The sequence below is a fragment of the Argiope bruennichi genome, chromosome 9 (assembly GCF_947563725.1).
Source record: "Argiope bruennichi chromosome 9, qqArgBrue1.1, whole genome shotgun sequence".
Taxonomy (NCBI): domain Eukaryota; kingdom Metazoa; phylum Arthropoda; class Arachnida; order Araneae; family Araneidae; genus Argiope; species Argiope bruennichi.
The window spans coordinates 72,255,867-72,277,123 of record NC_079159.1 but is presented as its reverse complement, the minus strand read 5'-3'; the positions used below and the strand labels follow the sequence as shown (position 1 = coordinate 72,277,123).

The 21,257-nt window shown below is 28.6% G+C and overlaps 2 protein-coding genes across 7 annotated transcripts in view; one reads left to right on the top strand and one right to left on the bottom strand.

Moving 5' to 3' along the window:
* LOC129985241 (serine/threonine-protein kinase OSR1-like) overlaps window positions 1–3,339 on the top strand; it is a 156,641-nt gene extending 153,302 nt beyond the window's left edge. For all 4 annotated transcript variants that reach the window (XM_056095197.1, XM_056095195.1, XM_056095196.1 and 1 more), the window contains 2 exons: window positions 203–264; window positions 2,476–3,339. In XM_056095197.1, the coding sequence (XP_055951172.1) occupies window positions 203–264; window positions 2,476–2,556 (143 nt within the window). In that variant the 3' untranslated portion in view covers window positions 2,557–3,339. The remainder of the gene's footprint in view (window positions 1–202; window positions 265–2,475) is intronic.
* A 6,819-nt stretch (window positions 3,340–10,158) lies between these two features.
* The window catches only part of LOC129984405 (LIM domain kinase 1-like), a 42,047-nt gene continuing 30,948 nt past the window's right edge, over window positions 10,159–21,257 (bottom strand). For 2 of the 3 annotated variants that reach the window (XM_056094284.1, XM_056094283.1), the window contains 5 exons: window positions 20,806–21,084; window positions 19,493–19,558; window positions 18,908–19,123; window positions 13,346–13,500; window positions 10,159–11,233 (listed from right to left, as the gene is read on the bottom strand). In XM_056094284.1, coding sequence (XP_055950259.1) covers window positions 10,993–11,233; window positions 13,346–13,500; window positions 18,908–19,123; window positions 19,493–19,558; window positions 20,806–21,084 — 957 coding nt within the window. In that variant the 3' untranslated portion in view covers window positions 10,159–10,992. The remainder of the gene's footprint in view (window positions 11,234–13,345; window positions 13,501–18,907; window positions 19,124–19,492; window positions 19,559–20,805; window positions 21,085–21,257) is intronic. The other variant, XM_056094282.1, reaches the window with a different exon arrangement.

Below are 21,257 nucleotides of genomic sequence, written 5' to 3'. Positions count from 1 at the left end.
GGGAAAATTGAATCATATTTTAAAATTACAAGAATTATTCTGTTTTCATATAGACTAAATTAAGGTATTGTATCAAATTGTCATTGAATGAAAATTTGCACATTTAATTCTATTTAAATTTAACCGTAGTATATTCAGACTCAATTGCTTATTATACAAAAAAAAAGTCAGGGATATTATATTTTTCCCCTTTTCTTTTCAGTTGCAGCAAATTTGCAAAAGCTTGTAGATAATTTGTCATTGAAATCCGCAGTATTTGCCTTGGTAAGTAATTTCAGCTTTAATTTGAATCCTTGAATTAGATATAAGCAATATTGTCATCTTAAAATAAAAGCCTATAATTTTCAAATAATATTGTTACGGATACCACTACTACTAAGTCTGTAAGGTCACCGGATTTACGTATAGTGGGTGTATGGTTCGAAAACAATCAGCAGACCACAATAATGAATGACGACAACGTTTATTTAATACAAAGACGATAAATACACAGTCGAGGTGAACACAAGACAGCAAATAGCCCACAAGTAAGAATCCAATAGTTACAATAAACACAGTGCACAAAGTGGCCAGACATAATTCAGCAGGAGAGGGAATCTTCAGAGCTTCACTCTACGTTTTCTCCAAACGGCTGAAATTCTTCACTGTCTCCTCACTTTAGCTTTATCTTACTGCCTCACAATAACACGACTGGCTACTCCACGCAGGACGCGATGCTGCTTCCACAATAAACAAAAGGACTCGGTACACAGCTCAGTTCAGCACTTGCTTGGGCTCCACACAATGCTGACATTCTGCTATTGCTTCACTATCCTCCTAAAGACAAGATACTTGATTATGTCTAAAACTGCAATTCATCCCGGGAAGCAGGCTGAGAGATTCGGAACCAATCAGGCATATCTTGGTTCCTATTGGATGGATCGCTAAAATTCTCGAAGTTTCCAGTAATATCTATTTTGTCGCCAAACTCTGAATCACTGACACGGCACCCGATCAGTACCCATGGGGCTTATTGTTAAGCGGTCTTTCCAGTGATTCAACTAACCATGCTGGTAACCAACTATATAGGCTTGTAACAATATTGTCTTGGTGATGTGTTTCAATTTTTAATCCATGTGTAGATACTGCTTTAAACAAAGTTGAGAAATAATTATAATAAATCTTAAAAAATATTTTTTCTAAAAATGGTGCAAGTATTTAATTTTTAAAATGCGGTCTGTATCATTCATTAATAATTAATCCCTTAGTGTGGGAAGAAGTGCTCTCAAAGGACTGGGCTTGGCCAAGTGTCTGCAGTTTGTGCAGGTTATAGCATTTTCTCCCACTAAGCTGAACATGCATTATATTTCATAAAAAATAATTTTTGCATAGAAATGAAACATTTTTTAAATATGTAACAACAAATATGATAATTTCAATCATTATTAAAAAATTAAAAATATTTCATATTTAATACTAAACAAATTTAGAAAATGTAGTTATTTTATTATGATCAATCCTTCTTAAATTAACATCAGATTATTGGTGCAAAACATACACATTTACATTTATCATTTTAAAAGATTTCATAAAGATTGTAATAAGGCCTTATCAAAAATCTGAAGATGCAAATCAGTGTAGAGACTGACATTTACACAATTTATATTCCTAAGCAGTATCTCATGTTTTATTTATTTATTCTATCTTGCTTCTAGCAAACTGTGCATCTTCTATTCTACCTAAATTATTTAATGTTTTACTGTTGTCAGAAAAATCCACAGATCAATATTCATAAATTTGCTCATACCCCACCCTTGGAAGGTAAATATCTAATTGCCATTACTGCACAAATAAAAATTGAATGAATAATATCATATCCTAAATGAGAATATAGAAATTATAGCAGTCACTTCAAAATGAGCATGTGTTTCTCTTTACATTAACAAACATATTTCTGTATATTTGTGAAAATGTGACGTTTTATAGACACTGGCCCAACCCTTACCTTGCCTCGAAATACTAATATACGAGATCAATTTTTTTGAGGGGAGGTGGACGTGGATTAGTCCTGCCATCAAGTACGAATAATTTTGTTCCGAAAGTCTGCTGGACCTGTGCTTTTTTTTGTGTGTGTGTGTGTTTGATGGAGATGCAAGGGTGTGACATTCTGCATGGATGAAAATCCATTGCAAATGCACATATGCTCTGTACACCCTGAAGAAGTTAATTCAAAGAAATAAATGTGGTGCCAATCAGCGATAAATTTTCTTCTCTATGATTTACAGTATTTTTTAAAAGCAATTTTCAATGAATATTTATTCTAATTTTTATATGCAAGTCAAAATTATAATTTGAGCTTTTGTGTTAATACTATTCATAACTGTAGAAGAAATATCTACATGTTAATTTTTTTTTGTTTACTTTTAATTTCTTTTATAAATTATTACTAGTTTGATGGACCAATTTAACTCTCAAAACTTTGTTTTTCTTTTATAGAATCCGGGATCCAATCCCAGTGATGTGCCTGATGAAAAAGCGCTAATAGGCTTTGCTCAGCTATCAATTGCAACAGAATAAAAGTTACTTTGGGACCAAAGCTTATTGATTTTACCTATGTTAATTAGGATTATCGAAAAAGAGAAAAAAAAATCAACTAGTCCAGCCTTCAGGCACTGTTGTCAGCTTTGCCAACCCCATGATGGGTGGTTTTTCACTTGCCTCCTTGTCTGGAAAACTTTCGTAACTTTTATGAAAGATTAAACTATATAGTTCATTATTTATGATAAGAAAAAAAAATTGCCAATTTAATATATATTTTGGATTTGTGTGCCTTTTTGTAATACATAGATTTCAGTGTTTTTGTTTTATGTACCTTTCTAGTTTCCTCTCTCATGCCAATTCTCATTTATTAATGCCACAAATAATGAGTCAAACACATATTGAAACCTAGGAAAATGCTTTTTGCACAAAGGGGCCTTACCTGTCTTTTTGTAATTTTGAACTTTGGTAAAAAGTAATGATACTCACTGGGTGGAAAATGTTTGGCAGGTTTTGTAAAGAATTTTTATTTACACATCCCATTAAGTTTTAATTAAGTGTTTATTTTGTTCTTTGAAAGAACAGATATTGCTGTATTTGCATGCAGAATAGTTCTGCAACTTGCTTCAGCAAATTTGTGATATGTCCCGTCTTTTGAAAAATAGCTGCATGTTTGTATTTATTTGTAATACTTTAAGATACATTGGACTAATTTTTAATTGGCTATAATTTTTGCAATAATTGTTGTTTGTTTTGATAGTTTTTCCTGTAACAAAAGTGCATTCAAAAACCTCCATCAAAAAATAAACTTCATAAAGAAAACCAGTAGATTTGTCTTTATTTTGTATCTTGGTTTTGATGTAAAAGATGAATTAACAATTTTAATGAATTATCCTTTTTAATATTTAATGCTATGGATAGTTATAACTGTCCATAGAAAAGTTTCTTAATTCTCTGAATAATGAATGTGCTGAAAAAAGAAAATGATGATGAAACATAAGATTTAAGGCTTTCCTGGCCACAATTCAAATTTGCAAAGACTATCCCTAACATGGTAATTTTTAAGCTGTATTGAGGTAAAATAGTGTATTGCTTTTTAGAAGTAGTTAACTAAAATGGTTCTGTAACTTTTGTGTAAAAATAAAAGCATTTTGTGTATTTCTGTCTTGGTAGTGAAATCAAAAATTGAGTAGATCTTCATTAAAAATGGTTATTGTTCATTTAACTAAAGCTGCCAATACAATATTGCTTTCTTTCCATTGCTTTTAAAAAACAAAATTATTTGATACTTACTTCACTTGAAAAAAATTCAAGCATTGCGAATGATTAAGGAGCTATATATGGAAATAGATATGTGAATAACTTCATAAAAATGAAAGTGAATTTCTAATGGAACAGGTATCTAGTTCTTTTGGATGTACCGAAAATAATAGTTTATATGACTTGCCTTACTGAAGAGCAGTATTCACTTCAATTCAAAGGTTTTATTAAATTATTTCAAAAACACTGAGGTAAAGATAATTTTGAAATAAAATCAAATTTTAAAGATGGTGCATAGCGTCATGAAAAGTGCTTAAATTTGAAAGCACCTTTTTATTTATTTTAAGCACCTTTATCATTTTATTTTTAGGCACCTTTAAAGTGCTTAATTTTATCATGAAGAAGGAAGGAAAGTTTTTCATTTTGTCTCTCTCCCCCAAGCCTCTCCACAAATTGATTATGATACTTCGAAAGCATGATCGTAAAGGCTTATTTACCGGATGAACCGAAAAAGAAAACAGAAGGGAAGAATTCGAAGAAGGAATCCAGGGGTTCCAATAAATATTAAGATAATGCTTAATGATTCTCCCCCCCCCCCCCCTTTTTTTTTTCTTCAACAATTTACATTGCCATTTATTAAAATACTAGAATAGTTATCCGGAAATTGCATTATACGTGCTGTGTCATACTTTATGCTATTTGAAAAATGTACGAACTTCAATTTTTAATGTTTTAGATGTTGATGAATTTTTTTGAAGTTATACCTGTAAGTATTTAAACTTTAATGTGTTGTTAAAGAAGAATATGCAATTGGCCCATTAACATAAAATAAGAAAAATGAAAGATAAATTTGGTGCATCAAAAAGATATATTAAACATGAGAGAAGCTGCTCTAAAAACACATATATTCTATTATCATTCTCATTAATATGTCGTTTTGGAGCAATCAATTGAACCACATGTTATAGGTATGCACTATATTGAATTGTAATTAATTGCGGTATGGTAATTACAGTAGTCAATCGTGTAAATCTAGTATCCTAAAATTTTAACTTGGAAGTTGTAAATTTTAGTGATCCTGATATGTTTCGTGGTGTTTCTTGAATGACCCCATCCATTTGAAAATATTTATTTGTTGGTCCAATCTCGCCAAATTTTAGTTTTGACCAAAGAAAAAGAAGGAAAAAAAAAACCTGGTATTTAAAAAAAAGTTCGAGATTATTATTTTTCAGAGCTTAAATTCTATACTTTTAGAACTATTTTTCTTTCTTTTTATAATTCTTATATGATTTTTTTTTCAATGACGCCTCTCTTAATATATAAAGGTTTGTCTTCAGCAACACGCAGCATTGAAGTTAGGAGCATGAAATTCTGGAAGTTATTGTGGGAGCATTAGAGGCACACTAAGAAACATTAAACCTCCTTGAATTCGAAAAACTTATTTTCGGAAGTGTCTGTCTCTCTGTGAGAAAGATAACACAAAATTTCTTTCAGTTGGACTGGTGAAATTTGGTATATGGCCTTTGCATCACATTTGCAGATTTTTATCAAATTTTGTTTATATGTCCGGCGTTCAAATATACGTTAGCATGATAGCTTCAAAACGAAGAGAACTAGATAGATTAAAATTCGACACACAGATTTAACATCTATATTATAGACATTGTCAAGTTTTGAGCCAAATCATTGAGGAGTTCATCGTCTGTCGGCCTGTATTTTCAGAAACATATAAACGCGATAACTCAAAAATGCTTTGCCTTAAATATCAAGTTTGGTATGCAATTTTGTGTTTTGTGACTGAAAGTGTAGTTTTGAGTTAAATTTTTGTTTTAATCAATTAAGAAGAATTCGTCTAAAACCAAATTCGCTTTTCGGGTACTTTTCACCACATGTCAGGGATTAATCGCCAAAACACTTGCCAATGATCACACAACAGAATCGGTAAAAATGTTTTATTCACGTCTAAGGTTAATATTTCTTAACTTTTGTACGCAATCACATGCAAGGCATTTTCTGGCATTATGTGAGAAAGTTTTTAGGAGACATTCGCGATAATCTATTTTCATTCTTATAACTGTAGAGCGTTTTTTTTTTTTTTTTTTTTCCCTTACAAGTTAAAATGCAGGTTTTCATTAAATTTTAGGATCGTTAAAGGCTCTTATTAAACTTAATAAAAATTGTTAAATTGCTTCTTACTTCTTAAGTCTGATCATTTGGGAATACTGTTATTATTTTTTATTAAAAAAATTATCTAAAAAACTCATTTAGAACATGGCATTGTTCTATCATCAATTTCATTTCAGTTTTGCCAGTCGTACGTTGATAATCATAGGAATATTTTAGTTGTTAGTTTTATAAGATTGCAAAGCAAATTACTAAATAGAGTTAATTAGAGCAGGAAATTTGCTCTTTCCATCTCAGTCATGTTGAATTTTATTTGTTGTTGCCTGTATAAAAATCAAATACAAAATTTTCAATCATGTTCTACATCAATCCCGGCATTTTCAGAAATATTTTATCTATCTGAAAGAATTGGTAACTTATTAATTTTAATAAATGTTCAAAAAGATCATAGATTTTTATTGTTAATCTTATAAAAGTTGATTTAACTTTTTGTTATTAATATTTTTTTTTTTTCCATTTTTATGTTTTTACCAAAATTAAGAAAGCATTAATTTTACAATGAAAGGCGTTGTGCGAATAACAAGCGTTTCAAATTAATTTTTTAAATTATTTTTCATTAACAACTATGTAATGTATTATTATAAAATAGGGGGAAAAAAACCCTATGCTTAAATATGCTTTTATATATGTGTATTTGTGCACAGGTGCTTAATTTTTTTTGGCTAATATGCTTAAAAGTAATTAATTTTTGCAGCAGTTTTACATGACACATCCTGAAAGAAATACCACACTTTATCTAATTCATTTCAGAAAAGTGAATAAAAATCCAAATTAATCTTAAGTTCCTTGCATAACCTTGAAAATAAATCAGAACAAAATTTGGTTAACGAGTGAAATTGTTTAATATATATTAACTTGCTGGATAAAGAAATGATGGAATGTATTTAATTTAGCCTCAAAAGTGAAATGTCCTATAAATAGGATGCTGAATGTTAATGAATTTAACATAGAATTACTATACATTTTCCCTAACATTGCTGTCAAATTCATTAGATGAGAAGTTAGAAAAAAAAAATTACTTTTTTGATTGCATTTCATTAGGAATGTATGCAAATTAATTGGATGTAACCCTAATTTAAACATTGAATAGTTGTATTTATTAAACATGTTAAATTTGTTTCACTCTTTAAATAGATTAGCTTTGTCTTTTTTAAAGTATATTGTAATGAGGTTAAATCATTTTATTTGATCACAAGCTGGTCTTTTTAGTACCAAAATGTAGTAGAGACTTTATATAGATGAGTTACCACAGTTAATATTTCATTGAGGCACAATTGAATTCGACAACCAGAATGTTGACTTTGCTGCATATTATAGAATGTTGTTCAGTAAGACTAAAAAGAATTGGTTAATTGTTAGTTAAAAAGTATTTATAATATAAAATAAAAGCTGAAATAGAAATCCAACTTTCTAATTTATATTCAGAATAAGCATTTTGCTTTTGATACAATTTATCAATTTGAAACAATGAAATCATTGTTATAAATTTTATATGCAATGAAAGTATCATTAAAATGGCATAACTTCTGTATATATATTTTTAGAAAATAAAGCAGATAAATATTACAAAATATGCTTTAAGGAATAGTAAATTTGGATTTTAAGTAGTATGCATATACTGAATTTTATCAAAAAAGAGTTTGTATAAGAAAGTTATATATATCAAATATTAATCGTTTAAAAATTATAAAATAACCACCTTCACAAATGCTAAAACTATTTAGTAATTAGAGTTAAATATTTTGTTTTAGTTTTTTCTCCTAAATTTCAGTATTAATTTGTATCTTGAATTATGAATGTGACCAGAACAAAGTTAAGTACACTTTTCATTAGAAAACTACAATAGTTATTTTTGATTATTAAAAAAGTGGTGCTCAAAGGATTGTTTGTAAAAAACTTTTTTTTTAATACTAATCTTTTGCTGTAAATGGGAAATGGAACTTCATCATCTTAACTACTTCTCAGTAAAATTATGAGAAATATGTTGTTGGTGTAACAAAATTATCTTTTTGGGACATTGGGAAATTTAATATAGTATTTTACCAGTTACCAAATCTGGTTTTAAGACCTAGACGAAGGTGAAAATTTGGGGATTAAAGTGCAATTTGCAACTGTGAACAAATGATTAGTCCTTTTAAACCAATATGAGGATCTTCTACCAGTGATATTTAATTTGAATCACATTCAGATATATTATAGAATTGGGCTATAATTTGAAAAGCATAGTATCACAGAGGTGTGAGTGTGTTTTAATTTAATTATTATGTCAAAGTGAAAATGTAACTTCTCATAAGAGAGGCGAGAAATACTTAAGTAAACTTTAGTATTTATTAAAATACATATTTAAATATTTCAGAAGAAAAAAAGTGATATAAAAATGAAATAATGGAATGAAATTTGTTCAAGACAATTCATGAAATAAATTATCAAAATATATGGCAAAGACAAAAACCAGATAAATCTAAATGCACAAACTCGATTATAAATGAACAATTCAATAATGTGCAAATCAGTGTGCACAAATACCTAGATTACAATAATTGTATGCTCCATCACCCAAAAAGAAATAAGATTATACCTTAAAATTACTTTTACATTGTTTCACAGAAAAGACTAGGATTCACTGAAGCACATTTTATAAAACTGTTCGTATAGATAAATGATGAATCAATTTATGATAGTAAATCACTAACATAACAAATGCAATAAGTCTGATTTTTTTTTTTTTTACATCATTACTTCATTTTAAAATAATATTTGATATTATACAAACTGTATAGCTTATAAAATTCACCAAATAATTCTTTTAATAAATATATTTTAAAGCATCTGTTTAAAAAAAAGCATAAAATTGAAAGTATTTGGTAAAGTTTCAATAAAAGAGAAAAGATTAATTAAACATTAGTGAAACCAGAAAAATGTTGATGCATGGAACAATGTTGAGATTGTGACATTCCAATGTCTTTTAATGAGGATTAATGATACTTTAACCTTGTTAAACATTCAAATACATTTGTACTAAATGCAAAAATTGTAAACATATATAATGAATCTTAGATTATACACATATAATCTAAGATGGCATTGTTTAAAATAAAAGTTGAATACATTTCATTAATTAGATAAAGGTAAATTTTTTGGAATTTTAAAGAAGTCTATTTCTGAAAGTTTGTTCAGAGGTGCTGGTATACTTCTGAAGATCTTGCTTGCTATGCCAATGAAACTTATTTTTATGCTTATAAATCATTTGGCACTAATAGAGTATATAATATTTAGAATTATACGTAACTAACAATACTTAAAACTTTTTACAATGAAAGTAGAATAAAATAGCTGTCTGCCATGAAATGCAAAATTAGAAACTCAAAAAATCAACTAATAAAACTTTTCAAAATTATAGAAAAGTATTTATAAAAACATCAACTAAACTTTCACATATATAATGGAAATTTTTCATAGAATGCAACTTATTTGTAAAATTTGTAGCCAATAGAAAAATGAAAAAAGGATTACAAAAAATAAATTTTTTTATACAAAAGTAAATTCCAAAAATTTACATTCATCCAAAGAATGAAAATTTAAAGGAACATGTTAAAATAAAGAGAAAATAGACCACTTTATTGAATAAAATTCTTTAAATGTATCACAACTTTCATTTAAAGATTCACAAACAAAAATTTAACATCATAATAAATTAGTTTAGAAGCAAAACAAGCATTTATATTTTACTAGTTCTTGGAAAAATAGATTTGGAAAATTAACATTCCAAACAATGAATATGAATTCCCTAATGAAAATAAAACCATGAAATTACTTATTTCATTTCCATACATTTTACAATTAATACTCTCATAAACTTATTTAAAAATTTTGAAATTTGGAATTTTTTGCTGAAAAAATATTTTTATTGCCTAATTTTTTATTTTTATTTTATGTAGCAATATCCAAATTAAATGATTTAAAATTTTTTATTAAACATACTATGCAAAAAAAAATTGTTTATTCTTCTTTATTATGCTTTTTTTTTAATCAAATCGTTTTACATTTCCACATGAAAATCTGAAAAATCATCAAAGTAAATCTACAGGAATGTTTTATGTATTTATTGGCTTTTTTTTATATCAACAAATAAATGGAATTAATTTAAATAAATAAGTATTAAAAATAAAATGGCAAGAAAATATACAATTATCTTTAAAGGAATGTGGCATTCGTAAAAGATAATCAATTAACAAATCAAAATTTTGAAATGACAGAAAATTGATCTTTTCAAGCATCAGAAATTTTTATTTATAAAAAGAAATATATATATATTTTAAAAGCTATCAATAATAAATGTTAAAAGCATTTCTAAAAAGAAACACATAAAAAGAACATTGAAATATAAATATTTTCAAGAACATCACATTTAATAAATACACATTTTTACAGGCCATAAATTTAAAAATTGATCTTTTTATAAGTGTACTTCATTAGACAGAAATGCTGAAGATCTTTAACATAAATAATACAGAAAAGGAAGAATAAATAAAAAGATTTTTTTAAAAAAAGTTTCATTTATCAAAAAATAGGAAACACTTGGAAGTTGGTCCCATAGGTTTAATATAGAATTCTAGAGGAAACACTACTATAAATCATGAGTATTGTTTGAGTTTGGGAAATTGCAAACAGACAAATTGAGTAAAAAATACTGCAAATATTTCTTTGGTAGAAAAAATAGTTTACAATACAACCTGATTCACAACGTATCTTCATCACCTATTTTTTCGGATATCACAGACCAATGTCTCTTCTTCCAGTAAGAAAACATCTCATTTTAAAAATGTGTAAATAAATTTCCTCGAAACGAACATTACTTTTCTAACAATAAGAAGAACAATTAATAAATCACTAAATGAACCAACTTGAAAATTTTGTATGAACTATCACAACCAAATAGTCAGGAAACGTTCATACACAATAATACTTTTAGTAAGACAAAGATCAGCAAATAAATGCATATCTACACATAGAACAGTAAATGTTGTTCAACTACAGCTCGATAATACTGGCTGATTTATCAATGGAGAGACGACATGCTCCTTGTTCACTTAAAGTCCTCAACAAGGGGTAAGGTGGGCTGAGGAAAACCTCTGGACTAGATTCATCATTCGATTCAGATTGACTGTTAAAATTGCAAATAGCATTAACAAGTTCAGATGGCAGCTCATTCTTTACAGTGAGGTGGACTGACATTACTTCAAGCCATTCTTTCAAAACAGTGAACACAGGTCTAAAAATAAATTACAGCAATGAAATATCTATAATAATTGCATAATAAAAATAAACATGCATTTTAATAAATTATAATCATTGAAATTAAAATGAAATGAATCATTGAAATTACATATTGTTAAAAATCTGTAATTTTGCTTCCCAGCATGGTTAGTTTGATCATTGAAAAGACCATGTGTGGATTTGTTGGTATCAAATTAAGACTGAAAGCATCAAAAACATATTATTTTATTCTTCTCAAAACATTACTATTTACAGCTGTTGCCACTGTGCAACAGAAAATATGATATAGTCTTGTTTCCTACATCCTTCTCACCCTGTTGAACCTTGAGGGGGATGACCAGAGATACCGGGCGGGTTACCTTTCGACCATTAATCCTCAATTCATAGGTTCATCACTCTGGCCTTCTTCCACATGTGCCGTGGTCAGACGTCTCCTTTCAGGAGCACAATATCGCTAAATCGGACATTAGCGAGATTGCCCTGGTTAAGAACTTGATGAAAAGATTGCAGTTGAAGTTAATATTCCTTTGACAATTTTTTCCAAAAACAGTCAAGTAAGTCCTGCTGCTGCTTTTAGATTCTCTTAAGACTTGTGTCATTATCCAGGTTGGATGGAATAGCCGTTAGTTTCCAGAATTTTAGTAATTACGTCAATAGGAAGCGAGATATGCCTGATCGTTCCAAAACCTACTCCATCCACCTCACAGAGACTATAAAAGGCAGTCATGAAACGAGTATTGTATTAGATTGTGAAAATAGTCAACGGCGAGTAGTTGGATCAGTCCGGGAAAGCGCAAGTGTTGTATGGAGCTCAAGCTGCTGAACTGAGTTGTGCACCCAGTCCTGGTGTTTATTGCAGAAGCAGCATCGAGTCATGTATGGAGTAACCGTTGTGTAGTAGCGAGTTGGCAGTTGACACAGCTAAAGTAAGGAGACAGTGGGGAATTGTAGACGTTTGGAGAAATGTAGAGAGAAGCTACACATATATATTTATATAGATTACTACTTGTGAGCTATTGTTTTTTGTAGTGTGCTGCTGTGTGTTGCCTGTGTTCTACTTGGCTGTATATGTGTTATCTGCATTTTCTTGTCTTCGTGTTTAATAATAAACATTAATTAATAATCGTTTTAATTCGTCTTTTGTTACTAAAGGACAGTTTATTTCATCGACCAACAAATCGCAAAAGAATCCCTGAATTTCTGTAACAATATTAATAATAAAACGGTATTGTAATATTAATTATGTAAAGTTCTGTAGTTTATTGGATGTTTTATATAAGTAAAACTGATATGGAAAGTTGTATTCTAGTTACTACAAAGCTGAAAACTGTCTTTGGAATATACCTTGCAGTAAAGCAGAAAACATTTCTGCATTGACCAAGGTCAAATTTAGAATAATGAGGGACACATCACTTCCAACCAGTTTACGATATTAACCCATTAGAATTCATACCCAGAAAAGTTTCAAAATCTGCACATTTTTTTCAAAATTTAAGTCAAATACTGGCTTGAAATATGCTAAAAAAAACCAACAACACTCCTTCAAAGTCTTAAATTTTCTTTCTCTCATTCTTATAATGATGTTTTATTGCAAATTACCTTATTTCTAGTTACATTCTTTTAATTAATTTCCTGGTTTGAAGATGTGCAAAAGACATTTAGAAAGCATTAGGAGCTATGTCAAACAGCGACTTGATAAGAATTTTCAAATTTCGTAGTCACTAAGAAAATGCTGGAAAACTGACAGACTTTTTACATGGCATAGGTATCACAGCTTCATCTTTCATTTCTGTATAATAACTAATACTCCATTTCAGAAGCAGACTATTACCATGGTAACAAGAGATTTTTTAGGATAATAACATGTCACACATTTCTACCATATTGTAAACACCTTTAGTGCAATCAATTTTTAGTAATTTTAGAAACAGATTTCCATTATGATCCTAAGAGATTTTCTACAAAAGAATTTATCAAGAGATTTATGATATGCTTTTGTCTTTTATTTTCATTATTTTTTAAGTACTTATGTATTCTTATAGAAATTAGCTTTATTTTAAGTCTACCAATGCATCAGATTTTTCATATATTTAAAACTCTTTAATACCTTTTCTCTGGATAGATATCGCAACACTTGAAAGCTATTTCAGAGAAAGCTTCTGGACAGCCACTGCAGAACTTTTCTTTGAATGCAGGGACATTCAAACCAAAATCTGAGCTTCTGGGAAGATAGTCAGGATCAGCAGGTACTCTCCCAATAATCTAAAATTTTAGATTTAAAAAAAAAATATCTTAAATATGTTAATATATTTAAAAAAATATATTAAAAAAAATTTAAAGAAAATATTTTAAGTATATGGTAGTTATAAATGGTAGCTACTTTTTTCAAGCTTATACTTTATCTTACCTTCTCCGTAATTCCAATAAATGGGTCTGTATGAAAGCATGAAAATACATAGAAATTCAGCAAGTACAGCATGTGCAAAAAGTAACAGAATGACAAAAAACCTTTCAAGCATAATTTTCAAATTTTCAAATTGATATCACTAAATAAAATTATTAATTTATTCTGAAATTTATATAATTTTAGAAATAAGCATTAAATACATCATGGACACTTTAATATTTTAAAAACAATCAAATTACTTAAGATAGTGAAATCTATGCTGCTTATTAACATTTCTACATTTTACAATGTTTTTTTGCAAGCTATTTAAATAATTTATATTTAATGACACACTCAGTAAATATGCAGGTAAATAATAGCTAAAGAGTTATTAGTAGATAACAAAAATTTATGGATTAAGATTTAGAGGTACATAAATAAGAAAAATCAATTAATATTTAACTAATTTAAAACAGACTTAGAAAAGAAAGTTACGATATAAATTCCTTTTCTCTGCATCTTTCAATGAAATATTATAGTTAACTTTCACAACTTGCTCCGATACTCTCCTTAAAATACTAAATCAGGATTTTCTTATTATTTGCATTCCTAATTATGGCTGTTTCCCAATGTCAAATTATAAAAAAGTCCACAACTAATTTCATATTATTGTCTAAGTCCGATCATATTGCTGATATGTAAATAATTTTTTGGTGTAAATTTGGAACTGTTATGCAGAATTGTTGAAATCTTCATTTAAAAGGTTTAATCTTGCATCCTTTTCATCTTAAAATTATCTGAAGCCTCAATAAAACACATCTTATGCTAATGGAAAAGCACTTCATTTCAATAGTTGTTGAGACTATCCGAATTTCATTTCATTTAGTCATAAGATTCAAAGATGTGGGTTCATAATATAAAATAATTCCCTCGTTCTTAATCTGACTCCATTTTCTTCTCTCTTATTTACAATTCTATTTACAAGATGTTGCCCAACACAAAAACAGTATATTGGTTTCTCGTGCAATTAATTCCGACTTTAGAGTTCTGAAAGTAAGTTACAGCTCTAGTATGCTTAAAGTTAAATCTAGTTTTTAGTCAAAGGCACTCGTAACATCCTTCCGCCTTTTTATTTTTAAATTAGGAGGATACAAAATCAAAATAGCTCAAAATTAAGAAAATATTACATTCAAAATATTAAGAAATCAAAACATGGCATGCACACATTTGAAAAGTATATAATAAAGTTCAAAAGTTATTTAAAACATGAAGTTTTAACCACACTTCTTCCACTTCTAGTTTTTGTTTCACAGTCATTATTCTCTTCAAAATTGTATTCAGAGTCTGTCGCTAGCCATTCTTTCACCGTGGATCCTCCCACCATCTCGATTTCAAAAATCCTTGGATTGAACAGCCATGGGAAGGGAGATCAGCAGGATTGCAAGTCCCTGGGAGATGCTTCCAAGCATCCTTTGAAGAAAGACTTCTTATTTCTTCTACACTGTTATTCATGAACATACCCCAATGATATTGTTGTATCCAATAAAGGGCAACAGAAAGTCTGCCCAATAAAAAAGTAGGTACATCTCTCAAAGACAGATTTTTTAATGTCTGAAGTTAACCGAGCTCCAATGCGTCATGCCAATAATTCTAGACAAGGTATTGTAATAACCTTTAAAGGTGTTACTCAACTTTTTGCCTCTATAAAATATATTTTGACTTCTTCTCTCAAGGTATTTCTCAAAAATACAACAGCACTATATGCAACTTTGCTGACATCACAAAAGGTATGAAGATTTAGTTCATCCATGCAGCCATTGATCTTTACATATTTAGGGATCTTAACTTCAGACAGCAATTTCAAATCAACAATCAAAGTTTTGAATTTTTTCTGAATGTCATCTGGTAGAATTTCATTCCACCATAAGTTTTTTTTTCCAAATGTTTTGTACTAAGAGTTTTAAACATATTATCACAGGACATAAAAATCCCAGTGGATCAAATATCTTTTGAGTCGTTGACAGAATATTTCTTTTACTTCAAACATCAAAATTGAATTCAGCATTTTGTAAATCACAGAAAAGGAAATCATCATTTCTGTTCCATAGCAGTCCAAGTACTGAAGTTGAGGCAGTTGGCTTGTCCCGACTTAACTCTTTTGTATATTCCCAACCTCAAAGATCAAAATAAGCCTTGGAAAACAGCAGCTTTGTTTCTTGAATGAATCGGGTAAGATCATCTGCATTGTGCACAGATGTCACACAGTTACTACATAAATGGAATTTTTCAGTATTTCGGAAATTTCTGGAACGCACTCTTTAGTTTCCACTAGATGATTATTCAAAACCACTGCCAAGAGGAAAATACTACAAGTAAGGCCAAAAACAAGATGGCGGTGACGAAGTATCTCAAATTTTCTTGGTTCGTAATCTTCCCACCAATAAATTGTAAAACCTCTTGATCCTCTTTTGCAACTGAAATTTGAAGAAAGGCTTTTTTAATATCAGAAATTACCACAATGTCATTATATTAGCATTGAAGTCACCAGTTGAGAGGAAGTATTTTCTCCTATTCCTTCAAAAACTTTACCCATGATCAGCCAGCCAAATTTTGTTTCATATGCTACTAATCCACATTTCTGAGCATATATATTTCCTGAGAATAGCTGTCTGCAAAAGCCAGCCTCTATCAGCAAATCAATGTCAGGACAATCTTTGCCTTGATCAGAGAGTATTATATTCTTTTTCTTTAACTCCTTTTCCCAATTTCCTTTTTTGATCCGAAGTATTTTTCAGCATATAATTAGTTAATCAAGGACTTGCATATCGTAACTAAATCCAGTACTCAAATACTGAAGGGTTATTTCATATAGTCCATGATCTTGTTTTTCTAATGTCAATCCACCAAATACCGAATGTATAATATTTTAAACTTCAACGGTCTCAGATTCATTTCTTTAATTGCTTTCTTTAATAAGTATGATCACTGTGAACCACTATCAATAAGAGCTCGTACTCTGCGTGTTTTGCCTTCTGCTTTAATATTAACTTGCAATGTTTGAAGAACTTCTTCAGCAGCACATTGATTGGATAAATTGATATTCAGATTCTCTTCTACCTCAGGTGTTTTGACTTTTGTTTTGTTTGTTGGCAGTTCTGGACACATCAAAGTCCAATGCCTCTTATTACAAAACAAGCACTGTACATTTGACTTGCAAATTCTTGATGTATGGCCGGGCTTTAAACAAGAGAAGCAGCATTTTTTATTTTTCAAAATCGAATTTTTTGACATAATAACATTCTTTGCTTTCATGAATTTTTTCACAAAAAATGCAGATGGTGTATGTTTTTTTTTTTTCCCCATACTACCTGAAAACAAATCTGTAGCCGTAGCCACAAAATCTGAATGTAACACTCTTTTTTTTTTTCCTCTCATTATACACCTTCGATCAAATCCTGTTTTCGCCAAGCTAATTCTTCCTTCAACTTCTATTTCCATTTTCAGAAAAAGTAATAAGTTTTTTCAGTTTTTCTGTATAAGCATTGCTTTCCGAGTCATGATTTGCTATTACAATACTCTGAAAATATCTTAAGGTATGCAGGATTCCACGAGGGGGAAAAGCATTGCTGAATACTTGTCATGTTAATCCACTTGATTCTAGAGCTCTTAAGTAAGTTTCTAATTTATCATAAATTTGTGATGTGCTTACTTTCCTTTTAGCTTCTGTAGTATTTATTATAACTAATTTTAATAGCTCATGAACATAGTACTCAACAAATAACTCATCCTTTCTGAAATGCGATTTTAAACTTTCTATTGCTTTGCAATAATTTGCATTTATTGGAAGACAACTGTCTATAATATCACGAGCTCTAGTTCCTTCACTTGCACATTGGATCAAATATTGAAATTAGTATTCATTTTTCTAATTTATCATCATCATGAATATGTTTAAATTGACTCCAGCTAATTCCTAATTTAACCATTAAATTTGATGAGTTCTATGTTAGATAACTTAAGTTTTTGTTTAATTCTAGAAGAAACAGAGCTAACGCTTTCCCTTTCAGCGTCAGAAAGTTTAGTTAAATATATGTCCACATTTACTTTCGCATCAATCATTTTTGTGCTGTATTCCTCGATTTTAATATAGTCATCCTCATACTTTCCGGTTATCCGGATTTTCCAGAAGAAAACTATATATTTCATTATATAATTTGGTCAAATCCAAAAAAACTCCTTTCAAATTGTCCCAAAGTGATTTCTTTTCCAGAGGTTCATTGACCTTTAATCTTTCAATCAGAACATTATACGTTTTTGTAAAGTTAGATCTAATAAGTATTCGCTTCTTAACAAACATCTCCATTTTTATTATATTACTTAATTCTTATTGCAAATAAAAACAGATGTACTGTATTTTTAGCAGTCACATCCGAATCACCACAATGTTGAGATTCTATCTGAATTTCATTCAGTCATTTCTCCTCTAACAAGATTTAAAGATGCGGGTTCATAATGTAAAATAATTCACTTGTTCTTAATCTGACTCCATTTTATTCTCTCTTATTTACAATTCTATTTACAAGATGTTGCCATACACAGAAAAAGTATATTGGTTTCGCAGCAATTAATTCCAACTTAACAGTTCTGAAAGGAAGTTATAGCTATAGTATGCTTAAAGTTTAATCTAGTTTTTAGTCAAAGAAGCTCGTAACAGTTGTCACACTACTATACTTAATGAATTTAAATATGGAAATGGAGTAAGAATAAAGGTATGGCAATCATGTAATTTGATTTCAAAAATTGAAAAGTCACACAACTGCTACATTTCAGTTTCATAGATTATTATTCCAAAATTTTATGTAAAATTTTGAAATAAGAAGAGTTTTATTAATGCCCAAATGACATTCTGAAAATATTTGAAGAAAAATATTTTACTTTTAAACTGTAAAATTTCTACCAAGACAATTTTTTTAAGAGTTGATCTAAAAATTGTAAAGAATATTATTATTTCAATAAAGACAAACAAAACATGTGAGAAGAAGTTATTAAAAAATAATGTTCTATAACTTAGGGCAAAAAAAAAAAAAAAATGAATTCAAACAGGTATCAGGAGGTTTAAAAGGATGTATTCTTCACAAAGAAAAACAAAAAAGAATCTATTGCACATTACGTATTGTAAAGCAAAGATATTTAATAATCAAATATCAATAACAGCAATAATAAAGATTATTACAATTCACTACATAAAAAAATTGATATATTAGAAAAAAGTAAAAAAATTACCTCACACAAAATGATTCCAAATGAGAATATATCAACACGTTCATCATATTTTTTGTGTGTCATCATCTCAGGTGCCATCCAGTAAGGATTCCCTACTACAGTATATCGCTTTTTCCGTTCTGGACGGCGAATTGGACCTCCACTATCTTTTCGAGGAATTTGTTTATCTAACATAACACGAGCCAAACCAAAATCAGCAACAACCACACTTTTATCCTACACAAAAATCAAAAGCATTTTATTCACATCAATAGATATTCTGAATTTTTCATTCTTTCAAAAACATATATAAAACATATATATTTATAATATATAAAAATAATAATGACTTATTTCACTCTAAAAAAGGAAGCAATTAATACTAAAATCCTTCTTCACTTAAATTTATACCTAAATTTCTAGGGTTATTATAAAAGAAATGGGCTATTATTATACTTAAGATTATTCACAAAGTATTTATAATTAGATTTATAAACATCACTAAAACATAATTTTAAATGACAATTTATAAAAAAAATTTCAACATAATATAAGAAGCAATTTTAACAATAACTTATAAGATTAAGCAAGTATGAAAATACTTACTTTTCTCACTAAGCAGTTATTAGAATTCAAGTCTCTGTGAATAATATTTTTTGAATGTAAATAAGCCTATAAAAAATACAAAAAGTCATTTAAATCTCAAATCATTAAAAAAAATTATATCAAATTTTAAATACAGGATATCTATATAAAAGGTATGAAAATTCAGAGCTAAGAGAAAATATGTAATTAATAATAAATTTTAGAGCCATTTCTTAAGAAAAATGCAACACATTTCTTTATAGATAACCAAGTTCAATTTGCATAATTTTATTATTTATGCAGAAATCCAAAGGGTAATTTATATAAAAACAAAAATAATAATGGCAAATGGTATCAATTAATGCTTACGCTGTTTCAAATCAACAAAGTTTAAAGCTTTTGGATCGATGCAGTCATTTTAATAAAGAACCAAATAGAAAAAGACAAATGTTATCATGTCTTGAAATATAAGAGTCTAGAAAATAAAACGTTTCTGATCGAACATTTAATATCTGAAATACAATTAAACTGCAAGATATTTATTACTATGTCAAAATCTGCTGAAGCATTAATGGTCTGTTTTTACTTACAATGCAATACAAAAAGCTGTCCTCTTTAATCCATTAATGTCCTTATCCTATTTATAAGACAATTACACTTGATTTCTGTGAATGAACCAAAACTCATTATTGTTTCTAGGCTTTTTTTTTTTTTTTTTTTTTTGCTTTGTTTCACAAATCAAAATATATTTTCAAATCCCAATACAATTTTCAATAATACAAATCATTAATCATTAAGACTTTTTATTTTATTTATTTATTTAATTTTTTACCTTTTATTTTTATGTCTGAGATAATGTATGAAATTAAAAAATCTTCACCTTCTTAATATTTTATTACATTTAAAAACAATTATTACATAATTATAAAAAAAATTCTTTTTAATGATTTTTTGCCAATTTTTGTGTAATTAAAAAAAATTATTTCAATTACTTTAATCTTAGTACTTATAACATAAAACATTTATCAAAACCTCTGCTTTAAATAAGTAAGGAATCACTGGACTAATATGACTAAAATTCATTATTAAACATGTTTTAGCTAAGATTCCTTATATTAATATATGATATTTTAACATAATTCGCATCATTTAAATTTTGCATCATAGTTTAAATAAATACAAAAAAAAATAACACTTTAAATCACATTTTTTTTTTACTTTCATAAATCAAACACATAAAATAATCATAAACTAACTTGAATATTAAATTCAAACATTTCATTTTATAACCAAAAGTACCATGAGAGCAAAGAATTAAAAGCAATTCTAATTACCATTCCAGCAGCAATATCTTTTGAAAAATTGATTCTTTGTAACCAGGATATTTCAATAGAAGAGTCATGAATATAATCCTGTAATGTGCCACCAGATATATATTCTGTTAAAAGATGCAACTTCTTGTCTTTGTACAAAACACCTACAAAACGCAAAACATTCCGATGTTGTAAAGATCGAAGAACGGCTATCTCTTTTACAAAATTTTGCTGGGCTTCTTCATCAAGACGATAAAGTTCCTTCATCACCATTTCTTGCCCTGAGTGTCGATGAGTAACCTAGAAAGCAAAAATAATCGTTCAATTTATTATAAATAAAATTTCACCATCAAAACAGTATAAATTAATGCATTCTGTATATCAAGGTTGACACTCGAATCTGGAAAAAAAAATGCCCAGTTTTTCCCTATATGTATATGAAATAAAAGAGCAAATGCGCATTTATGTGCTAG